General features: G+C 30.1%; 5 protein-coding genes across 10 annotated transcripts; 3 read left to right on the top strand and 2 right to left on the bottom strand.

The window, feature by feature from the left end:
- Window positions 1–25: 25 nt before the first annotated feature.
- Window positions 26–4,750, top strand: LOC114935255 (sulfhydryl oxidase 2). 3 transcript variants are annotated; one of them, XM_029308021.2, is made up of 5 exons: window positions 26–1,313; window positions 1,695–1,859; window positions 1,993–2,033; window positions 2,215–2,467; window positions 2,541–4,750. In XM_029308021.2, the coding sequence occupies exons 2-5, from the start codon at window positions 1,783–1,785 to the stop codon at window positions 3,967–3,969; spliced, it is 1,800 nt and encodes a 599-aa protein (XP_029163854.1). In that variant the 5' UTR covers window positions 26–1,313; window positions 1,695–1,782; the 3' UTR covers window positions 3,970–4,750. The 3 variants fall into 3 exon arrangements, with proteins under 3 accessions (XP_029163854.1, XP_029163853.1, XP_029163852.1); XM_029308020.2 differs by having other exon boundaries at window positions 26–1,305; window positions 1,695–2,033; XM_029308019.2 differs by having other exon boundaries at window positions 1,695–2,033.
- Window positions 4,633–6,899, bottom strand: LOC114935256 (putative palmitoyltransferase ZDHHC24). Its single transcript, XM_029308022.2, has one exon. It carries the CDS (start codon window positions 6,818–6,820, stop codon window positions 5,981–5,983), a length of 840 nt encoding a protein of 279 aa, XP_029163855.2. The 5' UTR covers window positions 6,821–6,899; the 3' UTR covers window positions 4,633–5,980.
- Window positions 6,900–7,138: 239 nt separating this feature from the next.
- Window positions 7,139–10,532, top strand: Lamtor3 (Late endosomal/lysosomal adaptor, MAPK and MTOR activator 3). Its single transcript, XM_085479440.1, has 3 exons — window positions 7,139–7,310; window positions 7,781–8,008; window positions 8,270–10,532. Exons 1-3 carry the CDS (start codon window positions 7,302–7,304, stop codon window positions 8,405–8,407), a joined length of 375 nt encoding a protein of 124 aa, XP_085335566.1. The 5' UTR covers window positions 7,139–7,301; the 3' UTR covers window positions 8,408–10,532.
- On the bottom strand, window positions 9,198–12,055 carry LOC114935233 (glyoxylate reductase/hydroxypyruvate reductase). The gene is made up of 7 exons (XM_029307982.2): window positions 11,912–12,055; window positions 11,656–11,739; window positions 11,442–11,569; window positions 11,042–11,231; window positions 10,599–10,762; window positions 9,906–10,196; window positions 9,198–9,628 (listed from the first exon to the last, which is right to left on the bottom strand). The coding sequence occupies exons 1-7, from the start codon at window positions 11,938–11,940 to the stop codon at window positions 9,513–9,515; spliced, it is 1,002 nt and encodes a 333-aa protein (XP_029163815.1). The 5' UTR covers window positions 11,941–12,055; the 3' UTR covers window positions 9,198–9,512.
- papi (tudor and KH domain containing protein papi) lies at window positions 11,020–17,989 on the top strand. 4 transcript variants are annotated; one of them, XM_029307978.2, is made up of 10 exons: window positions 12,550–12,565; window positions 12,808–12,909; window positions 13,039–13,204; window positions 13,331–13,754; window positions 14,422–14,748; window positions 14,984–15,199; window positions 15,375–15,538; window positions 15,746–15,963; window positions 16,738–16,921; window positions 17,555–17,989. In XM_029307978.2, the coding sequence occupies exons 3-10, from the start codon at window positions 13,091–13,093 to the stop codon at window positions 17,759–17,761; spliced, it is 1,854 nt and encodes a 617-aa protein (XP_029163811.1). In that variant the 5' UTR covers window positions 12,550–12,565; window positions 12,808–12,909; window positions 13,039–13,090; the 3' UTR covers window positions 17,762–17,989. The 4 variants fall into 4 exon arrangements, with proteins under 4 accessions (XP_029163813.1, XP_029163814.1, XP_029163812.1 ...); XM_029307980.2 differs by lacking the exons at window positions 12,550–12,565; window positions 12,808–12,909 and adding an exon at window positions 11,020–11,262; XM_029307981.2 differs by lacking the exon at window positions 12,808–12,909 and having other exon boundaries at window positions 12,507–12,565.
- The last annotated feature ends 57 nt before the right edge of the window (window positions 17,990–18,046 follow it).

Below are 18,046 nucleotides of genomic sequence, written 5' to 3'. Positions count from 1 at the left end.
TATCATTGCATTTAATCACGAGTCTCTTAAGTCTTTTTCTCTTGTACTTATGTTTTGCACAAATAAAATTCATATCTTCTTGAAAAAAAACATGACTTGCATGTTGCATACCCAGCAAACACAATATATAAATGTTATATACTTAAGCATGTTACATGTAACGTATATGTTAGTTGTAATTTCCCACTCATAGATGTAACATTTTTAATATTACATATATTACATTGTAGTTATATTATCATTATATCCTAAGATAGCACTGACTTATCAATACATCAATGTGCTATTTGGCATATAATTACAATATAACTACAATGTAATATATGTTATATTAAAATGTTACATCTATGAGTGAGAAATTACAACTAACATGGATGTTACATGTAACGTACACGTTATATTACCTGTTATATTCCGTTTTATTATAGCAATGTAACAATTATATATTGGTGTTTGCTGGGTATATATACATCTACTTTGTAATAATAGTAAATTAGTGAACACATAATTAAATAGTCGCGTGGCAACTCTCCAAATACCCAATTATATAAATGCACTTGAATAAAAAAAAAAAAAAAGTTTAAATTAAAATTAAAAAACCTGAAAAATAAATCTATAAGTTACAAAAATACGAATAAATATCTCGCTCATTATTGGAAAAGAATTTTTTTTATAATTTCCAAAAGTTATCTTTTTCTCAACTATAAACATACAAAATATAGATAAAATATCTGCTCATATCGGCAAAGGAAAAGAGGAATTCGGAGATATACGATATACGTCAGCGCGGGATGCATCGGAATGCGATATTCTTCGGTTCTTTTCAGACAAGCTCGGTTCGCTCGGCCGCTCGGCTACTTGTGATTGGTAGATTGTTTTCGAGCAGCGCCGAACCGCCCGACGTTTACCGAAGTTGGTATCCACTCTCTTCTCACAAATTCTTCCCTCTCCGAAAAATAAGCCTAATCTATATATTTATATATCTATGGTTTTCGTATGTTTTCATCGCTAGAGCTTATTCCGGTTTGTGTTCAAAGTTCAAAGAGTTCACTGATTTAACCTAAATATCTATACACGTCAAACATGTCATTGAAGTGTCAGTCGAATGTCATTGAATATCAGGTTATGTTTAATCATGTGAGAAAGATCGGTATCCTGTATATGGATACATCAATGTAAATTAGTAAATTACACTTCTAATATTAGGAGGGTGGAAGCAACGAGGTTCCACTTGTCGTTCGACCTGTCAACCGACTAGAAACATATACGTCGATAAATACGAGATAACGCGTGGATTATACGCAGGTATTATTGTGCGTATCATGTATTTTTAATAATAATCGTATCATATGGTTCACGAAATTGTTGTGTAACACATTTTACTTAATTAAATTTGATGTGTTTGATTGTTTGAGTTTTTTCTCGAGTGGATCTTAAATTATGTGCATTTTGAGTAATTTTTTATCTATATTTAAATATTAAAAAAATAAAATTATAATATTTTAAAGCTATTGACATTTCAATCATAATTATTTTGATTATTTTGATTTTCGAAATTTTTTTTTTGGTAAAAATGACAAGATTATTTGCGTGCACTTTTTTAATCGATATTTTTGTATTTAAACTTGATATACTATATTAAGTTATTTAATTGATGTTTAAGATTTATATTTAATTTAGAGAATGAATTACAGGAAAAGGAGAGTGATCAAATTCTAATGTCAATTATCAAAGATATAAAATGAAGATGGAGCTAGACGTGACAAGGATTGTATTAAAATTATGGCTACTAAATGCTCTGATGATGAATCATTGCAGCGCAGCAATACCTTTAAAGGATCATTTTCAAAATCTGATAGGTGGTCAAGGCTTGTATAATGCTACTGATGATGTAGTGGTTCTTAATGCCACAAACTTCAAAACGAGCGTTTATGGCAGCAGCAGGAGTTGGCTAGTCGAGTTTTACAACAGCTGGTGTGGCTTTTGTTACAGATTTGCGCCAACTTGGAAAGCTCTTGCGAGTGACATTCTTTGTAAGTTTTTTTGGAACAGTCTTTTCCTTAAAGAAAAGATTGTTAACAGTTTAATAAAGTGATAGTATTGAATTTGATTAGAATTATTATAAAATATATAAATAATAATTAGAGAGAGATTTTAAGATTTGAAGATACTTAATAAAATATGAGTTTAAAAAATATTTGGCAAATATTTCAGCTTGGAACGATATCGTCGTAGTTGCAGCGATAGATTGCGCTGACGATGACAACAATCCAATCTGTCGCGAATACGAGATCATGCATTATCCAACGTTAAAGTATTTCTCGGTGAATGCGCATCCACCGTCTTTAGGTTTAGTAATAGAAAAGGAAGACAATATCGATTCGGTGAGGCGTAACTTGATTAGTAGACTTGAGACGGAACAACAGGAAGGACGAGGATCTACATGGCCCAACATCACACCATACAGGTATATAAATCTTCCACATTCATTTCCTAGACTTCTTATGGCAACTGCATTACAAGAAAAATATCTATTACAGAAACGTCGAAATAACGGACATATGGAGAACAACATCCAGTAGTGTGAAGTATTTCTTTTTCATTTTCGAAGGTACCGGTTCCCCCTTGGGCACGGAGGTCATTCTCGATTTGCACAGAATTAACAGCTTACAGATACGTAGGGTGACCTCCGATAATGAACTGTTATGCGTGATGAACAAGGTTACAAAATTTCCGACTTTGATAGCCTTCGGGCGCAATGAGTCGCAGAGGGTCGTTAATGTGAGAGTATCATCCAGACAGGGAGTGCGGCGGGCTATTAAGGATTACGTAATCACTAGAGGAATTAACATCGACGAAACGATAGGCACGACGGTGTCTCACGATACAGTACGAAATGTCGAGAACGCGCATCAACAGACAACAATTGGTTCGTCTCACGAGGAACAGGAGGAGGAACAACATTCGTCTAAAAAGACCGACGATTATTTATATCAACTTGATCTAGAGAACGCGTTGCGTTATTCGATGAACAACGAGATATCCCTGACCAAGTCGATAGACGGCGAGAAAATGGAGGCTTTGCGAAAATACCTCGCGGTGCTGGCGGCATATTTTCCCCTACGACGAGGCAACGCCTATCTAGAGGTGATACGCGATGTCGTCAAGAGCAGAACCACCATGACCGGCGAAGAATTTAGCCAGTTGGCGAAGACGACAGAGGAGGAGATGTCGCCGGTGTATTCAGCTCTGCCTCATCAGTGGATGGGATGCAAGGGTAGCGCGAGCTCATACCGGGGATATCCCTGCGGACTGTGGACCATGTTTCATATGTTAACCGTGAACTTCGCTCTAAAACCGAGCAAGGTTCCTCACGCGGATTTCTCGCAAAATCCCGTGGCGGTACTGCGAGCAATGCACGGCTACATCGGGACGTTCTTCGGTTGCGCCGACTGTGCTGCTCATTTCGTAGAGATGGCCAGCAAAAATAAGATATTCGACACGCGTAGCAGAGACGAGGCCATCCTCTGGCTCTGGCGGGCGCACAACGAGGTGAACGCTCGATTGTCGGGTGATGCTACAGAGGATCCAGAGCACAAAAAGATACAGTATCCCGCGGCTGAGCATTGCCCGGTGTGCAGATACGCTAACGGCAGCTGGAACGAGGAAGAAGTTCTGCAATATCTGAGAACCAAATATAGCTATAGCAGCATCAAATATGATGGAATCAGCAGCTACAATAGCGATGTTGGCACGATCAACGCAGGCAACGGTTCAAGGGTCAGATTGGGAAGACTCGCCAAGGAGAAACACACCACCGCTTTCGGCTGGGACTTGAATGTATTCGATATCAGTATCTGTGTAGTGCTGTACGTTACGTCAGCCGCGATACTCGTGCTCGTATGCATTAAGTTTGCTGTTAAGAGGTCTAAGAAGAAGAGTCACATCAGTCTGTTACTTAAAGCGTGATCCTGTCTTCCTTGTACACTTTGTGCTATGCATAACTGTTGTTGTGCAATATTCCTGGACCAGTAAGCGTTATTTAGACCATCCCAGTTAATATTTTAAAAACAAATCGGTAAGTCACCAATTTTCAGTTATAATATTTTATTAAGTTCTCAATCAGATTGAGGAAAGTTACACTGTTGAAAATAGTAACAAAACAATATAAATTCTCAAACAAAAATAAAAATAATAGGCTCACATATTAGCAGCAATGTATTCTCTTTCACGAGTTTTGGAGAAAAATTAAATTGTCAAATATGTAATTGCAAAATCGATCCCCTTAATCTTTCTGAACTTAAGAACGTTATTATCTTTTGTCTTAAAGATTAATCCAAAGAATATTTCTATCTATTGTTGATTTCTATAATTATTTAAGTCCGCCTTGCGAAAGATGTAAGAATATAAAGATTCGCCTAATAACATATAGTCAACGAAATAAGAATAAGTTAAGTATATATATATATACATTCTCTCTCTTATGAAATAAAAATACAATTATTTAATATTATTATATTAGTATTATAATATTACCTCGTTTCATGTGCAGATTAGTTGCCATCAAATAAAATACTTATTTTTCTCCCAAAAACTTCCATAAATCTATCCGATGGCTTTTTTAAGATGAAAGTGAGATAAAAAAAAAGTATGTGAGAAAAAATAAAATAATTGTGTCAAAGAATTAAAATGCTGCCAGGTATTCATATAAACCCACTGTAACATAAAATAAAGTTTTTCATGAAACGAGGACATCTGTACACAGAAAAATACTCTTGCCATGTTGTTTGGCATGTATTTATATAGTGCATTTATAATTGTCATGAAAGTCCTATATTATCGAAAATTATGCAACATATAAGATGCTGACAGTTTTTTTTACTTAATAAACAATGTGCATCACAGCTGAAATCATTCTGTATCAAAATTGCATCATATATATTATATTAATTATATTAAATTATATATTAAACCCTAAACAGTATAAATAATACAACTAATTAATTACTACAAGATATAAGAGAAAAACGAATATAACAAGACTGTTATTTTCCTATTTTAACTTGTACCTTCCAAAACATTTGCTTGTCCCTTCCTTTTATATTTTTTAATTATTTTTATACTTTTACAATTTTGTACCGTTTAGGGTAAATTGTTAGATACTCCGACAAAGAGAATCGATATATTGGTGTATGATTAAATATTAAACGAGCAAAATTATAAATTATGTAAAGATTATAGTCTCTAGCTAGTTTTTGTAATTGCGTTTGAATAATCAGAGAGATAGAGTAATTGGTTGTGATTTCAATATTTGGATGAAAGTTTGATCTTGGATAATATTCTGTTTTGTAAATATATAGACTGCCAAGAAGATTACTTCTTTATTGATTATGTAATTTATAAGCTTTCATCTTATACAAATCTTTAAAATATGATGTACAATCAAATATATATTGTTGCTGTGTTTAAACACAGTAATAATCAATGTATTTAATAAAATCTTTGTAAATGAATGTTAGAGTTTCCTCATCAAATAAAATTGATGATAATTAAGGGAACCAGAAAAAACTTAAAAGTTTTTTATATTCATCCAATTTTAAAACGGTGTACACAAGAAAGAGAGGTACAATTAACATTTATATATAATTACAGATAATTAATATGTATATACCGCTTTAGATGTAGTGTGAAAGAATTATGTAATGATCTGTGTGCAAAATTTAATAAAATAATATACTGTCTATTAATTACAGATATATAAATCTTATTTACAATTATAAAGAATACTTCAATATATATAATATATACAGTATAAAATATAGTAAGCTAACTGGTAACTTTAATTTTTGGTTAAAAAAGTGATTTGTTCGATTGTTGAATTTATTTTCACCATCTTAATATCATTAAAGTATCTTCGATAAATGCCTGTATATCAACACATTCTGTTCAAACACAATTTTATCAAGAATCTTATAACAATTCAATCTTTCTTTGAACACAAGTTATGCCACGAAACCCCATCGTGAGGTAACTGCGATTTAATATAAGGAAGCAGCCACGCCAGATACCATCGTTCACCAAATACCTCTCTAACATTGTCCTTCCAACCCATATCGTACGTAAAATCTTTTTTATTGCTCTCATTACCCACGACACCTCTGAGAATCAAATTAAAGTGATAAATGCACAGCACTCCGGTGTACAAAGTACCCACTAATGACACGACGTACAGCAACAGGTAGAACTGATCGATGGAACTGTCAAAGCCAAAGAAGAAGATTGCTACAGGGAAAATCATCTTGACGATGGACATCGGGAACTCGAAGGCGGTTCTGCTCCAGATGAAGAAGCTGCCGTAGAAGAAGGCGTACGCCGCACCGAGGAACAGATACCACAGGAACATGACGAAGTATCGGTGATTGTGATGGCCCACGCAGCAGCCGGTGAACACGCAATGATGGTCCCGTTTAAGGATGCAGACGTCGCAGGTGTTGCAGTGCCAGGACCTCGGCGGTGATAGACCCTCGCAGATGACGCACAGCCTCCAGCCGTCCGCGGCCCTTGCCGTGCTCACCGGCACGATGCACCTCTTGGTGCTGGTGTCGCAGAGCACCGTATACGTGAAATTACCTACGATATTCAACATGATGAAATTACCGAGGACGAAGTGGACGGAGTACGGCAATATATCGTTTCTGTACAACGCCGGTAGCACTATCCACAATCCGAACCAGTACATCAGAGGCACTATGATCAGCACGAAGACCATCGACAGCAGATCGCCCAGGGTACGTGGCCCGATCTTTTTTCGGACAATCATCCTTGCGCATTCGATTTTTTATAATCTTTGTATTTCTGTAGAAGCGACGTCTAATGTTTACTTTGATTACGCCATTTTAAAGCGTGTCGTCTGCAGACGCACGTAATTACACTTTCTACACTCATTTCGCTTTTTCTTTTTTTCTTCAATGATCTAATTATATATTTAATATTTATATATTTATATATATAATTTATATATATATTTTATATATTATATATTTAATTTTTTATTTAATTATATATTTTATTTCGTTTTAGCACGAACAAATCTATAGGTTATCAGAACTTGAAGTGTAGAAAGCGTACGTGACACGTGACACGTGACATTTGTCATTGCGCAGGCGCGAATCTTTGGTTATCGCGACGCGATACAGCTATCAATCAACAGAGAACGAGTGATAAAATTTCATATACGCCTTTAAAGAAATTAATTCTTTCTATCAATCATCATTTAATTCGATCTTGTTTTGTGGAAAAAAATGACGGTTGTAAGTAATTGAATATTTCTGGAGAAAAGTGTTTTTTTATGTTTGAGGTTATGTGTGGTTTTATCCCAAATCGCGTAAATAAAAAATACATATAAATCTCTATACAAATCCTTTTTTTATCGTATAATTCACAAATAATACAAATTTTTGTATTATATTTGAGTAATGTAAAAAAAAGAAAAATAAAAGTTTTAATCATTATACATGAGGAATAAATAAATAAATATCTCAATAATTCTCTTTATCATAAAGTTTTGTAATAAATATAAAGCAAACTTTTATATTCTTTCTATTTCGTTATACAAAAGCATTAAGTGTTTCTTGTTTCTCATATCTTACATACTTGAAACATTTCATCGTTAACTCGATTTCCTTTACTTGACATTATTCTATTAATGTGACAATTGAAACAAATTATATATAACACTTATTAGATTCCTCAAATTATTTGGAAGCTTTTTTGTTTTTAGGAATTGAAAAAGTTTCTCTATGAATTATTGAGCAATGTGGAAGGCCTGCATAGCATATTAATTACAGACAGAGATGGAGTGCCTGTCATATCTGTAGCCGATGAAAAGGCACCAGAATTAGCTACAAGAGCTAGTTTCTTATCTACTTTTGGAATGGCTACAGATCAGGGAAGTAAATTGGGTCTTGGAAAAAACAAAACTATTATATGCATATATAGTAATTACCAGGTAAATATGAAAAGGATAATTATTGTTAGATACATTAGCAGAAATAATTTATATTATATGATAAAAAATGCATAAAATATTTAACTTTTTTTTTTTACATATAATTAATAATTGAAAATAGATATATTAAGATATTTATAGATAAATTTATATAAATTCTTCTGTGGAATTATTTTTATTTATAAATATAATTTTATTTTATATGATGTTTTTTAATTATTGTTTTGAAAAATTTTAAAAGTCTTTTTAACTACTTTTCAGGTAATTCAGATGAACAAGTTACCATTGGTTGTTAGTTTTATTGCTAGTCACAATTGCAACACTGGCCATATATTATCATTGGAAAATAAGATTGATCCTATCTTATGTAGTTTAAAAAATGCTGTAGTGGAAGCCTGATGGTTACCTGTTGTCCATTATGGGTGATAAATGTTGAACATGGACCTCAAATTTGTGGATTGTTGTAAATATTACATAAGTAATGTTTATTCTACATTAAGCAGTTTTTTTCAAGGATAACAGGTCTGTTTTCACATTTTTATATACTTTCTTCTTGTGCTTTTTCATAATATTAAAAAGCATTATTTTGTATCAGAGAAAAAGAGAAATAAGAGTTTATTGTACATACAAAATATTTTAAAGTATAGCAAACTACACTATAGAAAAGTTCTTTTTAAGGCCTTTAGAAATGCTTTTGAAATTAAAATGTTATTTATTCAAAGAAAATGCTGTAACATATTTTGTTTTATAAAATTATGTTACCATAACTTGTTAATTTACGAATTAAATAACAAGAAACAACTGAGATATTGTTAGAACTTGCTGAAAATTGATAGATAAATAAGAGTAACACAATTTTTTATTCTACACAGCATCTTTAATAGACATATTCTAATGATGAACTAAATAATTGAGTTTGTTAAGCGAAAGATGTCTAAAAATATTTGAATAATTCATTTTATATCAATAAAAGTTATATATTTATTAAACTGCCTAAGTAGTGTAGTTAATAATTATAAATAATCAAATTGAAATTAATATTTGTCACATTTGTGTGTATAATCTAAACATAAGAATTATGGAGATTATTATTAATTCTTAGATGGACTGATTAGCTATCATGGTGGATACCGGATTCATTTAAACTCATAGTATTTCTAGTTGTGTTATTAAATAAAAAATAAAGATATCTATGTTACATGTTTTATTAAAAAGAAAATACAAGTAGAGTATAAATAAATAATATTTGTTTTATTTTACATAAAATATTTCTTTTGTTCTTTACATGAGCTTAAAAATGTGTTTTAAATATTGCAACTTTGCCTATATTTTTATTATTGGGAAAAAATCTGGCCCGGTATCTACCAGACAAGAATTAAATTATATATCGAGCAGAGAGTGTTGATTTTTTTCTAACTGAATACATAGGTATATATTTTTTTTCAAAAATGTATTGTTAGAAAAAAAGCATATATAAGCAAAATTATACGAGAAAAATGATTTATTATAAAGGATAAACTAAGGGCTTGCCCTCAAGACCATTGAGAATGTTTTGTGCTGCAACTCTCGACATATCGTTGCGGGTCTTGATTGTTGCGCTGCCCAAATGTGGTATAATTTCTGCAATTAGATAAAAATTAAATAAATGATAAAATTGTTACTATATATGTGCATGAATTATATAATAGATAGTACACAAGTTGTACAGTTTTATATAATATATACTGTCGATTATGAAATTAGAATCTTTAGAAATTTAATTTCCTAAATTTTTAAATATGTGATATCTTAGAATTGTAGTCCTATTTATTTCCGTTATATTTTTAACAATCTCATAGTAATTGATCGATTAAAAAAGGACAAAGCAAACTAGTGAGAAAGAGAATAAAGTAATTACCTGCATTGGGTAGCTTTAAAAGTTCATGATCCGGGGGTAGCGGTTCCGGATCAGTAACATCTAATCCAGCAGCAAATATTTTCTTGTCACGAAGAGCTCTTACAAGCGAATCGGTATTGACAAGTTGGCCACGAGATATGTTCACAAAGATTGATGTTCTTTTCATTTTATCGAAAACACTGTCATTAAAAAGTCCTCTAGTTTCGTTAGTCAAGGGAGCCGCGACCACAAGGAAGTCACTTTCCTTTAAAAGATCATCGAAAGATACAAATGTTGCCCCAAGTTCATCACCTGTAAATCATGTTATTCATTTTTATACATAAGATGTCTTAAAAAGTTTCCTCTAAATAACATTCTTATAAATTTATGTTCTCGAATAATGAAAAGATTTTCGTTAAACAATAATATTAGAGATTTATACAATTATTCAGCGATTTATATTATTAAAAATCTAAGGTAATTTTAACGTACACGATGGATGGATATAAATCCTCTTGAGTGTATATTACTATTATATATAAATCTTTTAAGATAAAATGTATAATAGAATTGATAAGGAACATAAAAAATGCCATAATTAAATTTCTTGTAGATATCGGATAAAAATATAGATATGTGGGACATTTATACATTGAAAGAAAATGTAATTCCTTTCTAATATGTGTATGTATGTATATGTGTGTGCGAGCGCACCTGCTTTCTTGCGCGAATGTCCGGTATAGATAAAGCGTTCCACTTCGAATCCCATTAATCGTTTAACGATCGCTTGACCAATATTTCCTAAACCAAAGATGCCGACTGTCGAGCCTCGTAAATCCTGTCCCAGTAACCACTGTGGTCCCCTTTCACGTTGACCCCTTTAAATTATCATGCACATCTATTAGCACGCTATACTATAATTCTATATAATTCTATACATATTTTTATATTTCTATATAATTTTATAATTCTATATAATTATATATAATATATATTTCTATAATTTTATAGAAAATGTTAGAAAATACAATTTTAATTAATTAATTAAATTAATTAAATTGAATAATGATTCAGACATTTTCTATCGAATTTTTCACGTAAAGAGATTTCGATGTCAATTATAAATTTACAATATAAAGTGAGAAAATATCAATTACTGTTCCAGTATCGTGCGACCTTCATAAGCACGTCTCGCTGCAGCTAACATTAAGAGCACTGCTACCTCCGCAACTGCAGCCGACAGCACCATTGGCGTGTGTCCGACCTTGATTCCTCTCCTTTTAATTTCCGGGACGTCCAAGTGATCGTAACCAGCCGACATTGTCGATACAACTTTTAAATTCGGACCTGAAGAATTAACATCTTCATTTCTAGCTCGGTAAAATCTTTCAAACAATAATTATAGTTCAGTATATTATTTGTTCATATCAGGATGTTCCTGGAAATTGCTGTTGAACTTCACATTGATATATTTTAGTTTTGTTAAAATTTAAATGGATATATTTAAAAAACGTACAGTCACTGGGATTTTTCGAAAAGATGAAACAAGAAAATTACCGGCGATGTCCAGGAACTCGTTGTTGACTTCATGATGACTGGCGAGGAAAACGGCATCGTGTCCAGGTAGAACCTCTAGCACTTGCTGTCGAGTGCTCATGATAGCTGGTATAATAGTCAGGTCGCATCTATATCAGTAAAGATAAATGATAATGATAAATGATATATGTATGACATATATATTTTTTAAACATTCTATAAAATTAAAAATTACTTTGGTCGAAGCAAATCGATACCAGCTGGCGGCGTTTCGTTGCTAGTAACCAAAACACGTGGTAGACCGGTTAAACTCATCTCGCTGTTTGTTTATAGATACAAAAATGATATAAATAATTCAGAAAGATAATATACATAAAATCAGATATTTCAAGAATATACGAAAATAATTCTCAATAATATATAAAGTGACACGATAATTGAAAAAAAGTTTTTCTTTTTGAATATTTTTAATATCGAAAAATGGAGCTCACCAAAGTAGCTTCGACCTCAACCGCCGCATTAAATTTAGCAAACAGCTATATTTAGTAGTGTACGTTTTCACCGCCAATGTATAACTGCTGCTTGTTCATTTTCTCGAGTTCCTGATATCTTGAAGAGATTAAAAAATGCGAATGAATCAGCATAAACCGGTTTGTTGAAGATAATACGATGATAAGATATAGGTACATATCTTTTGTTACACTTATTGAATATATAGTTTTAATATTCACTTATACGAATAAATTCGCATTTTTAAATTAATTGTAAAATATTGTGTGAAAATCTATTTGTGTGTAAAAATCTTGCTGATGTCAAATGCAAATAAAATTTGAGAAAAAATAATAGAAATAAAACGTTTCGTACGTTTACTGCAATGTCAAACATCGCGCGAGATGTAATTTAATTATATATCGATTGTACATTTATATATCGATAAGTTTGTGGACATCGATTGGTCATCGAATAGGGAATTTTTAGAATTTTTGATAGAACTGGAGAAATTCTCTATTCAGTAGCCAATCGGAGGGTCTGATAACTGTTCTTGTATAAATCTATATACTAAATAGTCGAAGGTTTACGCATTCACGTGCTTGAGTTTTTTTCTTCGTCAGGTGAAAAAAATGTGGAGAAATGATCGGTCAAATGTAAACACACACACGCTTTAGATTTTATATAACATATTATTTAGACATTGAGATTCACATCGAAAATAGAAATCAATAATCAATTATTATCACTGCTATAAACATATAAAATTTGTCTTTTATTGTACTTTATAAAGTATATTAATTACGGTAAATAGCAGTGTATATAGAATTTTATAAAAATTTAAAAACGTTATTGCGGACATTTTGAGTAGAAATAATAACTTAATTATAATCGTTAGATACGAGTGAAAAAAAGAGTAATTATCTATAGAAGTATTAAAATCAAGAACAAAAAAGTTATGTTTTTTCGAAGTTTTGAAGAAACGCTGATTGAATAATAAGTGCGTATGTGTATTATAAATATACATCATAAACATATTAATTATATACATAAATATTATTAAATTTTATTATATATGTATATATATATAAAATATATTTGTTTTTTTAAATACATGTTAATGTTACAGATCATACAACGGAATTTTTCATGCTGTGTTTTAATTGCATAATCTTTGCAAAATGAAGTGGATATCAAATTTAGATAGAAAATTTGTAGTACCTATTTTACTTGGCATATCTTTGACAACTCTTGGTTGTGTATCTCTGGCAATCTTATATTCTGCATTTGAAAAGGTAAAATTGTATTTTACATGTACAATTTTTTCATATGTTTTTTTTCTAATAACAAATCTGATTGTGTGAGAGGTAATAAAATTGATCTCTACTTTAAATATAAACTTATCTATTAATATTACACAGGATGATGAGACAAGAGATGATAATGATGATACGAGATCTCGTCAGATAGTAACATCCAGATGCACTACCACATTACAATACAAAGTGCCTAAGCAATATGCAGCTGCTGTAATAGGTAGAGGTGGTTCAGTGATCAAAGATATACAAGATAAAACTGGCACACATATTCATATGAATAAAGATGATATAGATTCTCCATATCGTCTCTGTATCATACAAGGAAAAGAAATGGAAGACATTCGTTTAGCAGAGTCGATGATCAAAAACATAATAGAAAATCAGCCTATTATTGAGACCTATGAATTGTTAGTGCCATACGAAGCTTGTGGAATAATCTTAAGAAAAAGTGCAAATACTGTGCAAGAAATACAAAGATCTTCCGGTGCAAAACTCATACTAGAGACTGGTGCTCATAAATCCGAAGGTTCTATTTTAATATTTTCTTTCATAATTTGTATTAATTATAATATGTTTATTTTTTTATTAATTACAGAATTGCACTATACAATTATTTTATTTGGATTAGTGTCTGTTAGTTTTTATTATAAATTTTTTTTAGCATATTAAGAGCTCATAAAATTTTTTGTGTTTATCCATATAATAATATTTGAATTGTATATATTCACAATTTTGTTACAATTTTTGGATTTATAATGTTTTAAAAAGTTAAAAAATCGATTCCTATTTTCTCTATTTTTAAATTCGTGAATTTTGTATATTTATAATATACAATATTTTAAATCTGTAGTATTTTATTATTATTTATATATTATATTTTTATATCTATTATATTTTTATACAAGTACGTTTTTCTGTAAAATCTATTAAACTTTATTTTTTAACTACATATATATATATATATATATATATATATATATATATATACATATATATATGTAGTTAAAAAAAAATATATATATATATATATATACATATATATATGTAGTTAAAAAAAATATATATATATAATATATATATATATATATACACACTTATTATTATATCACATATATACATATATAATGATGATAATGATGATTATGTCAAATATCTGTTAATAATTTTTGTAATAACCATATTTTTTTTTATAGCTGGCTGGAAAAAGAGAATAGTAATAAAAGGAACTGCCGAGCAAATAGCATTAGCTGTTACTCAAATAGAAGATAAAATTCGAGAGGAAAACGAAGCTCAAGCTCAGCTGAAGTGTGAGCAAACGGCAATTGCAAGAGCGCCTAGACTATCTCCTAGTAAAAACACTGTTAAAGACACAATGGACGATCAACTTATTGAATCTTATGAGTTATCTGTACCCCACAAAGCTTGCGGAAGAATTATAGGAAAAAATGGAAATACTATACAGCAGATACAAAAAGTCTCTGGTGCAGAAATTGTAGTGGAGAAAAATGTTTTGTCTCGAGGTATTGTTTTATTTTAACGTTTTATTTTTTATTTATTTCATTAATTTATTTTTATTTTATTGTCTTACTGTGACATTACATTTTATTAAATTATCTCCTATTAAAAACTATTATAAATTTTAAATTCTTTAATAAAAATTCACTTGTAATTATTACTATTTTTACATTAAAAACATTTGCCAGAGTTTATAATAACAATTGTTGTAATAACTATGTATTAATTTCATTTTTATAGACGATGAAAGAAGGGTATTGATAAGAGGAACTGCTAAGCAAATAGAACTAGCTGTTACTCAGATAAATAATAAAGTTCGAGAGGAAAACGAAACTCGAATTGACTTGAATGATAAACTCGCAACCGTTGCGAAAGAAACGTCATTATTCGAATTATCCTTTAATGATAATGTTAATGTAAATCTTTCAGATATTTCGGAGATTTCTTTATCAGACGGTAAAGTAAAACAATTTTATTTTCATAAAATGTCAATCGATTTTTTAATTTTAAATTGAGTAAATAGTATTAACCATTACTCAAATAGAAGATAAACTGGAATTATATCGTTTTGTTAAAGTTTTATTAATTTGTTTGATTTTTGCATGCTAGAACTAATTTTTGTTTTTAATAGACGATGTAACGACAATGGAAGTGTATGTATCTGCGGTGGAAACACCGAACGTATTCTGGATTCATGTGGTTGGTCCCGGGAATACTGCTTTAGATGACTTAGTGTCCAAAATGACAGAATATTACAATAAAGAGGAAAATCGTGAATTTCATATTTTAAAAAAGGTAAAAATATAAAGAAATAAAAACTTTAGAATGTCATACTATAACTTTTTTCTTACATCTTGTAAATGCTGCAGATATTGTAAAATCTAATGTGAAATTATTTCGAATTACCATTTTTTCATTGTGTTAAGTAGTAAGATCAAAGTAAATAATATAAAGGATAATTATGTACATTATCATATTTAAACGTTTGCTAATTAATTTTAGGTAACAGTAGGTCAAATGGTAGCAGCCAAATTCAGTTGTGACAATAAGTGGTATCGCGCGGAAGTGATAGACATCATAAAAGACTCTTATGAGATTTATTTTGTGGATTATGGAGATTTGGAAGTCCTTTCAATAGACAACGTATTGGAGCTGCGTACGGATATGTTGAGTTTACGATATCAAGCTGTGGAATGTTCATTGGCGAATGTGAAGCCACGGTAAGCCGACTGATTAATAATTCCAGGGTATACACTCCCGGGAGAAACTTTGAAAACCTGGTATTTTCAGTGAATTTTATTTCATCTTGAAAAATCAGGGAATTTGATTAAAATTTCAGAGAATTTTTTTTTTAAATTTCCCTTTTTATAATTTTACATTTATTTAGCACGTAAGAAATATATATCTAACATATCTTTGCAATATTTAAGTTTTTATTAAAATTTTATGTGATTTTTTAATTCACGATCTATTTCAGTATCAAGATCTTATGTAACTTTCATTAAAAAAAATTGTTCAATTTTTTAATAGATAATATTTAAATAAATGAGTACTTTTTATTTATTTAATAAACAATAAAATAAATAATAACTTAATAAATAATTAATTTAGATAAATAAATATTCCTTAAGACATTTATAATAAATTTTTGTTTTCTATTTTTATTTTATATTATATTCTTGCATATATTTTTAACGTTTAAATATAATGATATATCGCAGTTTGTTATTATCCAAATTAATTTCACAATTGATAAATATATTAAATGCTAAAAAAACTGCATTCTTGATAACTTTCTAATCGTATAAAAAGAAAAAAGCATATATAATAAAGGAACTTTCAAAAAGCTGTATCTATAAATTTTCTTATTTTAAATTTTAAACGAAAATATCAAGAAAACCAGAGAATTTTTTTTTACAAAATTTGAGTAAACACCCTATAATTTATGCGGTTATCGATCGACTTTAATAATGATAAATGGCTATTATTTTTAGAGAAAGCGTGTGGAGCTCCGAAGCTTGCGACACGTTCGCCGAACTCGTTCACGTAGCGCAATGGAAAAGCCTCACCGCTAAAGTTAAAGGCTATAAAGAACGTCCACTCAGCTATGGGAAATCTCATGAAGGTTTCAAGGAATCAATTCCTTGCATCGAGCTTTATGACAAGAATAAAGATGGGGTGAGGAACGAAAGAAATAAATGATGAATTTCTTCTAAAACTTTAAATCTGTTAAATTTTTTTCTAGCTATATTGCTTTGCTCTTTTAAATGTTTTCTAACTTCCGTAAATCTGTTTAATATTTTTACAAAATATATCATATATTTTTATGATCATACGTTTTAATCTGTTTTGAGATCTCCTTTTTCTATTTTTTTTTTACATATATTCTTCTTTGTAAAGGATTTTGTAATAACTTGTTAACGTTTAATTTCTGAGTTTACACGCGAATAATTGCGATATGTCGCAAATGCTAAAGACTTACCAAATTCTACTGCGCATAAAAGACGCATACTGCTGGTAGATGCAAAGCGTAGATAAATACAAGCGACAAAAGAGAGAAAGAAATACAATTGTATCATTATTCACGTTATGTTTTCGTCAAATAATAATTTTTTATATAAATATATAATTTTTATATAATTTTATACATATTACGCATTCATCAAAAAAAATTAAGAATGTAGATAGAATTAATTTTGAAATAATGTACAATTGAACAAAGAGAGCATAATATTATGTGTTATTTGATTTATTTAATATTTATATATTTAATTTTGCTTTATAAATGTTTTTTTATTGTTTCCTTTGCAGATCATTAATATTAGGAATACCCTGATAGAGTTGAACATAGCTCAATTCGAAGAAGAGGCCTCTTTGACCATGAATTCCACGTTATTACCAGATAAGCACGATCTTCAAATGTCTTCCGCTTTGTCTTCATCGTCGACTGAACACTTTTCGAATGACTGTCGCGGTGAAGCTGATTTCACTGCTTCAAACAGTAAAAACTATAATTAATCAAATCATCAAATTTTTAAATAGGCGGTAACAACACTAATTAATTTTATTGTATTAATCATACAGATTTTTTATTAGAGATTCTTCTTTTGTAATTTTTTTATGTTAAAAGTCTAATCTGCTTGTATTTGACACAGGGATTTCAAAATGAGATATTTAGCATTAAGTGCGTATCATGATGAATCTATGAGAAAACATTATAATTTTTAAAATAAGTTATAATATTTATTTATGTGATTTATATTTGATATTGATTTTCTTACACAAATATAAATATAAGCAATT

Source organism: Nylanderia fulva, unplaced genomic scaffold (assembly GCF_048542155.1).
Source record: "Nylanderia fulva isolate GAGA-0341 unplaced genomic scaffold, ASM4854215v1 Scaffold12, whole genome shotgun sequence".
Lineage (NCBI taxonomy): Eukaryota > Metazoa > Arthropoda > Insecta > Hymenoptera > Formicidae > Nylanderia > Nylanderia fulva.
Note: the sequence above shows the minus strand (reverse complement) of the source record. Positions and strands in the feature narration are given on the sequence as shown.